The sequence below is a fragment of the Dreissena polymorpha genome, chromosome 14 (assembly GCF_020536995.1).
Source record: "Dreissena polymorpha isolate Duluth1 chromosome 14, UMN_Dpol_1.0, whole genome shotgun sequence".
Lineage (NCBI taxonomy): Eukaryota > Metazoa > Mollusca > Bivalvia > Myida > Dreissenidae > Dreissena > Dreissena polymorpha.
Genome location: NC_068368.1, coordinates 55,312,054 through 55,322,767, shown reverse-complemented (window position 1 = coordinate 55,322,767; position 10,714 = coordinate 55,312,054). Strand labels below are relative to the sequence as shown.

General features: G+C 35.9%; 1 protein-coding gene across 1 annotated transcript; it reads right to left on the bottom strand.

The window, feature by feature from the left end:
- Positions 1–3,925: 3,925 nt before the first annotated feature.
- On the bottom strand, positions 3,926–6,700 carry LOC127858900 (fibropellin-1-like). Its single transcript, XM_052396229.1, has 2 exons — positions 6,556–6,700; positions 3,926–5,938 (listed from the first exon to the last, which is right to left on the bottom strand). Exons 1-2 carry the CDS (start codon positions 6,593–6,595, stop codon positions 4,467–4,469), a joined length of 1,512 nt encoding a protein of 503 aa, XP_052252189.1. The 5' UTR covers positions 6,596–6,700; the 3' UTR covers positions 3,926–4,466.
- Positions 6,701–10,714: the final 4,014 nt, after the last annotated feature.

Sequence of the window (10,714 nt, the reverse complement as noted above, 5' to 3'; positions counted from 1 at the left end):
CTTCTATGCCGATGACCTTGTTCTTAGTGACTTGCTGTGAGTAAAATATTAAACATTAAATACACAAACCATTACAGGTATCTGGGATTCGTACTGACAGTAAGTCAGTATGAGACATAAATATTACTGCTGATTTTCTAGCTTATTCAGCAATACGTGCTTCGAGGTTACTTATCTCTTAGATAAAGCATTCTGAGGGAGGCCGTTTGATGTCTTCAACAAGCTCTACGATACAATAGTATGGCCAATCATCATCTACGGCGCCGCCAGATGGGGAGCTAAGGAATTCTCCTACATCAACGCAGTACAGCACCGCGCAGAAAGATACTTTTTTTGCGTCTGCAGGTACACACCGAATGCGGTTGTCAATTGACATGACGCCTTATCAGTGATCGCTCCGCCCACTTAGTCAAGTGGCTCAGCGGGAAGAAAACCTAGACAAGCTAACACCAAAATGGCTTCTTTGCCTATAGACTGCATATAGGTTTACGCGATATTCCGGATGATTTTATGGACTTGTTTAACACCATATTACGCTTGTAAAGGGGTTGATGCCATTTAGTTATTCTGCAAATGCAAAAAATATACGATTAAAGAGAACATCAGCTATTTATAACGGGTAAATCGGTACATTAAACACGCTCTCAAACGCTTGCGCGCTTACCGAAATCGAACCCGTTATTACGTGTAATGGTGGTATTTGCAATAAATCAACACTTCACCGGTATTTACCCGTGTTATTAACAAAATTATTACCGAAACATTCCCCCCTACCCGTGTATTTGACACGAAATAGCGCTTTATAACTGGGAATTCGGTGAAGTTTTACGCGCTTTCTGACGCCGGGTGGTTACCTCAATCCCACATGTTATTGCGTATAAAAGTGATATTAATCATATTAAACATTGCTTATGGGACAATTATCAATCACTATAATTGAAAGTGCAAGACAGCACAATAAGTTTGGTCATTGTCATATATAAAGTAGCGCTGTATGAAGGGGAATTCAGTAAAGCTACCTGTATCAGACGCTGGCGCAGGAACCGACTTCTCCCAAGTTCGGCATTAATTGGTTATATCAGTAATAATGAATCTTATTATGTGGCATTTATCGATTCGATTCTATTTAAATAGAAACATATAATCGTTTTCACTTGTTTCTGACACACACACAAAACTCGATTTATAACGATGAATTCGTTAAGTTACGCAAAGTTGGTACCAATCTTCTCTATTATTCTACAAGCACGCGTGATATAATTCATACTTAATGATGCGTAGTTATTTCTAACATAATTTAACATAACATTTCCAGTTTTTTAAATAAATAAATGCTCCATAAGGGTGATCTCGGTAATTCTGCACATTGAAGCTTCCACTTGCTCTTGTCAAGACCGCATTTCCGCGTTTGAAATGTTATATATTTAATTAATCTAACTTATGGATACCGAATGTCAGAGTTACATAAAACCTATTCACACCGTTTTTGCCTTATTTCATTTCCGCTTTTTTTTTCGAACAAATCAAACGAAACTCGTTCAAAAAAATGAGAGAACTAGGCATTCGATCTCAAAGGTGGATTAAAAGCGTTCATTGGTGACATCACATGTCTGCACATGTGTAGATACCGTTATTAATATAATATATCACGTGTCACCTTCTAATAACATGGCAATAAAGTGCATTACTATCAGAGTAATAAAACACAGCACAAATTAGGCTTCATGCTGGGTTTTATTTCTCTTTAAGTAATGCACATGAACCTCGCTTCTGTATATTAATGACCTAGTAACTGATAACTGATAAAATTATTTTTTTTAAAACGTGAAATATTAAACGTGAAATATTATGTGATAATCAGATCGATAACATTAACTATTTAAATCTGCTAGTATATGCGATAAAATATATTATAATTGTCTTAGTGTTGACGTTCAGTTGTTCGTGGTGACGACCGCATGCATTTATACATCTCTTACACTTCTCAAAATCTTTTTTCGGCTTTGGAAACGATATAAATTAAATGTCAGCAACTAATCTTTCAGGATATCGATTGTCCGAGTAACATAGTCCCCATTGACACCGTTAAACCATTTTTAATCGTTTTTTTAAAGAGGAAAACAAAAGAAACTCGTTGGAATAAAAGTGAACCTAAACATGTAGCCTGTCTAGAAAATGGCGGACAGGTCGTTGCTAACGAGTGCGCCCGATTAATCGATCGCTGATTGGTGGATCAATTCTAGTGGGCGGAGCGATCATAGATAAGGCGTCATGTCAATTGTCAATGGCAATATGGGCTGGGAGCCTCCGATCTTCCGTAAGTGAAAGTGCATAATGGGACACTACTTCCGCTGTGTGAACAGATACAGCACGCGACTGAACGAACGTGTTTTAATTGGCCGTATTATAACCGTAAACGTTTCAAATTTTTGTACATAGACATAGAAAATACATATTCATCAAATTACATCGAGGTAATACAAACTGACAATGTAATACCAACTTAAACTTGCAAACGGATAACAGATCGAGTAGTTACTAATGTTCGAAAAAAATGAAAACATGCGTTAACGGCGAAAGAGGCGGACGAAATAAGATAAGAATTTTTATGATATTAAAAGCCAGTTTTGAGACTGATCCCTACCTTAAATGTTAAAGTATGTCAATGGTTAGAAGAAGTGCACTAGGTAAATGTAGACACGGGTTTGCACCCCTTAGAATAGAAACAGGCAGATACGAGGGAGTACCCGAACATGAACGGACTTGCTTTCCCTGCCACACATAAACAGGAAATGAAGAACAATTTTGTCAGCTAATTTTAATGATTCCGTTGTTAAATACACTGCCAAAGCATGCAATGACATTTATAAACATCGTTAAACTGTTTGTAATTATGATACTTGTAGACCTTTGTCGATCTGTACCTTTAACATGTTTTAATGAGGTTTATATCACTGTAATTCTCTTTTTATCCTCTTGTAACTCAGATTGTGTTAAATTGTACATTTTATTTTACATATATCTTAACTAAATTATCGTTTATCATATTGTATTAAAGGACTCGTGTTTTAACCATATATGCAATAGCATGTTCAGAAATGAGACTTTAATCTGCTTGTCTGTCTTCATTGTTCATTAAAAAATATATTTGTTTCCGCTATGATTGTGTCTTTTTTAAAGGGACCTTTTTCCAGATTTTAGCAAGACTCGTTAAATGCTTTATATTGATAAATGTAAACGTTGGATCTAAAAAGCTCCAGAAAAAAAATCAAGAATAAGTTAAAGAAAGAAAACAAAGTAACCCTCAACTGAGCTCGAACCACTGGAGTAAAAGTCTAACGCTTAGACCACTCGGCCATTCCTGCTCATAGAATGAATGATGTATTTAATTCTTTATATAAGCTCGTATGTTTACAAAATATAACGACAACAACAGAACTCTCCAATTTATTCAATCGTTTTGCGTTGCAACGCTTTGTAATTTTCAGGTTTTTCAATTGTCAAAATATGCATATTATGGATATTCTAAAGCATGGCAAATGTTCAGTATTACTATTTCCTAACAAATATCATAGCTGCAACGACAATTTTAGAATCTGAAACATTTTTTGGTCAATTTACCAAAACGTGAAAAATATCCCTTTAATAACAATGAGTACATCCTTATCTTCAAATTGCAAAATTGAAGCATCGTTTATAATTATATGCTAATATTTAAAAAAAAGTCGGCCGCTACATAACCAGACGCTGCAGGTTTCATGTTTGCATGAAAACGTCAATACACCGTCACTTCAGACAAAAGAAGCACTTCCAGTAGCAATATGTATCCATAATGCAGTTGATTTTTTAACAAGTAGTGTATTGTTTGTTTACCAGCGGTTAGCCGAATAACCAACTACAGAAAAAGAAACATGCATACAGGTAATATGGTAGAATATTTGTTTTAATTACATTTATGAACTGTCTGTTTTTACACACAAATCATAATGCTTATGAAATAAACACATATTAAGACATTTGTTGCAGTTGTCTGACTTATTGTGCAAACAGATTGAGTCAGATTTATATGAAACTGCAAGACAAGCCAAATCAAAATACAAATATAATGATCAAGAGGAACTCCAGTTACATCAGCAGGAGATCATTTGTACCATCTTTTATACGTCCTTTATTTGAGGCTGGTGACCAGTTGCCATACATTGTGACACAGCCCAATACACATGACACAAACACAAACAGATAAATAATAACTGAACACGAATCGGAATGAAAATGATAAATTGTGATTTCAGGTTTATAATTTCTTTAAAATAAAGATGAACAATTAATACTTCATACATCTGACATGAGATTATTACAGTTATACTGCACAGGAATATAATATAATGCATAATGAAACACCGAAAGTGCCTTATAATACAAATGAACAATTGTTGGATTTTTCATGGTGGGTAATGCAACTTTCGTTATAAATGTATGCAGTCAGAAATACTTTGAATACGCGTCCCGGGGTGCTCAAATATAGCTCGGTACCCATTAACAACTTCCGAATAATCCGGTGGTTTCTCACATGCTTCATCGTATGATGGGAGGTCGTCACTATTGGATGAATTACCGGCATCGAGGACACTGATGTGAGCACCGGAAATGGTGCAGATCCTGCCTCTTGGCTGGCCTCGTGCGTTACCAACCCCGCGAGAACATAAATGTTTGAAATACCTACGAAAGAAACAGCCACAAATGGCTATTATGAAAATTACCATTGCAGTCATTGATATAGCAACTGTGCTATACAGGGAACTATCCACACCAGAATCTGTATAGCATTGTGTGGAGCCACACTTATCCACTATTTTACAAATCTTTGTGTTGGCACAATCGCGGTCTGTTGCGCATTCGGAAAGTCTTGTTTTACATGAGTTATTTGGAGCTTGTGAGGTCGTTTTAATAGCTTGTTCGCAATATGTTCCACTGAATTGCGGGGAACATTTGCATTCTACTTGGCATCCATCAGCCGTCCTTACACAAGTTCCGTTATTTAAACAAGGAATATACCTGCAGGCGTCATCATAGAAAGTGATTTCAGGATCAAGGTTGACTTCACAATGCGAACCGTGGAATCCACAAGCGCAAATGCACCGTTGTATGCCACCTACACGCACGCATGATCCTCCATTTAGGCATATGCGGTTATTAGAACATACTTCAGTCGTTACATCAGTAAATGGTGTGCTTGTGCGTGAAGTCAGTGGGGTAGTAATGGCGGATGTAGGTGTAATAGTTTTCGTTGTAAATGTACTGCTTGATGTCGTGGATACGGGTATGGCATCAGGAAGCTTTGTTGATTGCTCTGTTAAAGTATTTTGACAGAACTGTCCGGTGAATTCTCCAAAGCATCGACAGTAAGCCGTGTCTGTGTCGGGACGAATAGTACAGAATCCTCGTCCATTACACATTATCTCATTGCATTTTGTATCATTCACAACCGAATGTGTCATTTCTGAGCAGGTATCACCTGTGAATCCACAAGCGCAGAGACACTCGATTCTGTTTCCGAAAGCGTATTGAGATCCGCCATTCTCACACTTTGTTCCGACCGGAGGATCTGAAATTGTCTCGATTTCACATCTTTGTCCACGCCACCCAGAGGGACACCGTTCACACTTGGTTCCATTGCACACGCCTCCGTTGCATTCCACAGACGATGTGCAATTGAACTCGAAAGTGTAGTTGTGCTGGCATTCGGTGCCGTAGTAGTATGGGAAACAGGAGCATGACGTTTTATTCATACCCGCCTTCGAGATGATACCACCGCGACCGTTGCAAAAGGTCGTGTCGTTATAGAAACGAATCATGTCTGCGGCGACTGAACAGTTTGTCAGTTGTAGGGTGCATGTTCCGAAGGGACAGTCGAATGCAACCACAACTTGCACTGGAGCTATGACAAATAAAATAAATAGATAAATTCATCGTTTACTTTTAAAAACGAAATGCCATTAATCACAAAACAATAAACTAACTACATAATAAGATTCGCTACAATAAACAAAATAATGATTTACAACATATACCTTAACATAATTCATTTTAAAATAATAAATGTTTACGCATAAAACGTAGCTTGGTTCCACAAACAAATTCAAAAAATAAGGTAGGTAGGTAAACAAAACTGTTTTCGTTTACTGTCTTATATTAAAAATTACTACCGCCTTAATAATTATATATATATATAGCACATATCTTCCAAATCTCGCTGCAACATTTGTTTCTACCTGTAAACTTTAATTTAGCAAATACGATCGGTGTAACACAATGATCTATAAATCAATTTGGTATTCCAACACTTATTTCGGGTTGGTGCAAATAATAAAAACCGTTCTAGTTAGTTGAAACAAATGACATGTTCATGCTTTAGTGAGAATAAATACTAGTAATTGAAAATTATTTTAATTACTTTAAAATATCACAATTGTGATGACAAAATGCGAGTGTATCATTCCATATTTTTTTAGTGTTTATTATGCACATTTTCCGTTATAGTCAAGTTCTACATACCATTCAATATTAATATCATAAGTATTTGTAACAATCCCATTGCACACTCTATTGAATAAACTACGTTATATAAATATTAAATATGAAACGTTACAAGCGGTATGTTTGTTGTCGCCTTAACGATATATAACAGTATGCGTTTTCAATCGTTATACTAGTTTATTATTGTACAAGTCCGCCTTAAACTGCATTTTGTAACCAGTTCGGTTTGCGATCATTTAGCCGTTAAAAAAATCTAAACATAAATGTGTATTAAAACGTGACCTAAAATGGGACAGATAAACATTACTCCAAGTCCGCGAGTGAGCTCAAGCGTAGCGATGTTAAATATAAAATACACTAGATTATCGAACGAAACTTGACACCGTTGAATACCATAGTGGCTTAAAGTATACCTAAAAAAGAGAGAAAATATCGTTTATGAAACACGAACGCCTTAAGACATGTGCGCTGTTTAGTGAATGGAACAACGTGTTCCATTACTTTTACGAAACAAACACTAGCTGTTATTATAAGTATGAGTACGTGTCTTTTCTATAAGTTGGACATATAAATGCTGTCACTGGTATTGAATTATGTATTTTAAAAATGATATAATGCTTATTTCGCAAAAAAATACAGAAGCTTCACTCGTGAATTTGAATTGCAAAGGTGGTGACAATAAGAGCACGAGTAATTATCAATTTAAGCAAAGGTCGCGCATAAATTTGCCTGTGTCCGGCTTGCCTATCGTTTATCAAATCCATGTTGCAATTAAATAACTGGTGATGGTGGTAATTTCAATAAATTCAACCTATAAATGATCTGACTTTGATCGTTTGTTATTTTATCGGGTATTTTCGACAGTAAACTTTGTATTAAATCACAATTTTGTGTGTGTAGAAAAACGTTGTTTGTTTTAATTAAAAACCAAGAAATCCTCTTAGATTTGCTCTTTCTGCGACAATTGGGCTTACTGAATGTGCGTAATGTGTCGTCCCAGATTAGCATGTGCAAATCAGGGACGACACTTCTCGCTTGTATGCCTGTTTCGTTTAAAGTAAGCCTCGTAGCGAAATTTCAGTTTGGGCAAAAAGTATTATCCCTAATTAGCCTGTGCGGATTGCACTGGCTAATCTGGGCTGACATTTTATACACCCATGTATTAAGCACGGTTTTCCTAGAACGACTTTCCATGTTACCAGTGAGGATTAAAAGTGCAGCTTATGTTTGGATGTTAAGTGTTTTATTTGCTTGTCATTAAATTACTCGAGCTTCACATTCCTGATTTAATGAGATATCATTTTTACGACAGACGTAAACTGTAAAGTCGGTAAATGTGCTGTTAACGTGTAGAAGTCAAATATCAGGGATATACAAGGAGATCTGACACAGGACCTTTTTAGTATTCATGCGGGACAAATAGTTGTTTATGTATAAACATATTTAAACGATTGCGTTTGAATACATACCGGTGTATTTACAGTGTATGTTCCTTTTAAAGGAGTATTAAAGCGGCCTTTTCACGTTTTGGTAAATTGACAAAATTAAAAAAAAAATGTTTCAGATTCGCCTATTTTCGTTGTGATTATGATATTTGTGAGGAAACAGTAATACTGAACATCATTTACCATGCTCTAAAATATCTATAATATGCATATTTTGACGATTTAAAAACCTGAAAATTATAAAGCGTTGCAACGCGGAACAATTGACTTATATAGAAAGTTCTGTTGTTGTCGTTCTATTGTGTTATACTACGAGGATTGCGTATATAAAGTATAAAATATATCACTAATTGTATGAGCACGGTTGGCCGAGCGGTCTAAGCGATAGACTTTCTCTAAGGTTCAGTGGTTCGAGCCCAGTTGAGGGTTACTTTTTTTCTTTCTTTTATAGTAGCTCTATTCTTGATTTTTACTGGAGCATTTTAGATCCAATTTTAACATTTATTAATCGAAAGCATAAAATGACAAACTTCAATACATGCCAATATCTGTGAAAAGGTCCCTTAAAGCAATAATGATTAAACTTAAGCAGCATTAATGCGATCAAATCAATTTAATTACGCTTGACTTTAGTGAAACTTGAGTTGTAATTACGGCGATTCAATTTATAAAATAAGTAAGAGATTCGAACGATATTTTGTATTATAAACATGTGCAAGGATTGCTTTACATAAATGGTCAAAAACCATAATTGTATGACTTAACTATCTTTAACTTATTATCTTATAATTTTTTGAAACATCGTCGAACCAATTCCATTTAACATGAATTGTGTCAACGAAACTCCCGAGTGTTATAATTATTGAAAACAAAAAGGACTGGATTGTGTCATTTTGCAAAACTCTTTGATGTCAATCCAACAATCGTTTTCAACTCCAAATTACGTTACTATAGAAACGCACGTTGCTGTCAACCAGACTTTGGCTATAAACACCATGTATTGTTTCCGATGTTTCTTGTTTGTGATTATACAATAACAGCGGATCGCAGTGGAGCATTATCTTTTTCATCTTTTTTTCTTAAATCTTCAAAAAAAATTACCTTATCACCATCATCAGCCACAAAACATCACCATCATCATCAACACTGTACAAAAAGTGCTAATAAAGCAATACAGCAAAACATGAGTCAAATACTTACAGGAATAATGAAACTCCAGTAATTTATTAGGAGATGAATTCTTTTTAACAAACGACGCTCGACCATTGCCAATTTACCTATGCAAACACCTGCGCATGTCGTTTGCAAATAATAAATCGTCAATTTTTTGTGTATATTACTTTCTGATGCATTAAAAATGTGTTCTTTGAAATAAGTATAAGCATAAATAAACCTATCACGTCACGCATATCACATACACTTGCAGGTCTACGGTGATTTTAAATATGCTGTCCGGTGAGCGCAGTGGTTCGTACGCGCGCTTCTCACCTAAGCGGGTTCAATCCCCATTCCCGGAAGCATATGGGTTTAGTAAATGGTCACCATACCGGACGGTTGGGGGTTTCGCCTGGTATTCTGGCTCCTCCACAACACAAGATCACTCTAAACTTACAAATACCTTTCAATCAAAAAAACATATAGCTCGACATTAAAGCTATAATTTAAAATACGCTCTTACTTTCGTGAGTCAGGTAGTTCATTAGGTCGGAGTGCTGAGACACACTCTGAGTTCTCAATAGCGCAGTCTCAGCCCGGAGTCTCAGGCACGGAAAGACATAGAGGATATGTGTTAATGTCAGTGTAATATCGTTTGTTATTTCACGAGTGATCATAGAAAATATATTTTCACGAGTGGCGCAGAACAAATTTTCTGTTTCTTTTATGCCCCTTTTTCAAGAAAATAATTAACAGCTGTTTCCCTTTTGCTGAAAAGTTACCCTTTCTCGGAGTTTCTCACGTGGCGTGCCTCACTACATTTCAAAACACAAAATGACGTCATTAGTGTGACGAAATGACGTCACTATAAAAGCGAAATTCTCCAGTTAAACTCTTTTACAATGTAAATAAACGTTGAAAAAGCATGAACTAAAAAGCAAATGTGTTGGATTCGGTGGAATGTCGATTTTAATTCACTCGTGATAATAGAAAAATATATACATTATTATTTATAATAATCTAAGAATAGAAAAAGGAGTTCCGAAAATGTGTTCTTTTCACCAGTGAAAATATCAATTTGTTCTTTTCACTGCTGTAATTTCACTGCAGAAATGTCATATTTTATCATGAGGTATAAAATATATCATTAACTTCGACATACACATACGGAAATTAAGAACAAATGATGAAAAAAAACAAGCGGAGGATACTGCACATGCGATTTCGTGTGAAAATCTCACGCTTGTTTAAACGCCCCGTTACAGACGAATGATAAATTTGTTCGCATAAACGCACTCCGCTTGTTGCGCGAATTATAAAGTATTGCAATTTTACTTATGAAAAGACGAAATGTAAAATATGAGGAAGCAGACTGGGATAATCCATCACCGCTCGGGCAAATTTAAGCCATCCTTACATCGCAGATGACGAACCAGAAAGCGGACTGAGCGTATTCGAACACCATTCGAGCCAATTGAAGCTGACCTCACATCAGGTGTGACGTACGAAAAAACGGACCAAAAGAATCTATTACTGCTTGCGCTATTTGAAGCTCTCCACACAACGGGCATGAAGTA

Excerpts from the sequence above, each read along its gene's own strand:
- LOC127858900 (XM_052396229.1), bottom strand. The coding sequence starts at position 6,595 with ATGGGATTGTTACAAATACTTATGATATTAATATTGAATG. Across the intron at positions 5,939-6,555 it reads TATGATATTAATATTGAATG|CTCCAGTGCAAGTTGTGGTT; the intron begins GTATGTAGAACT and ends TATTTGTCATAG.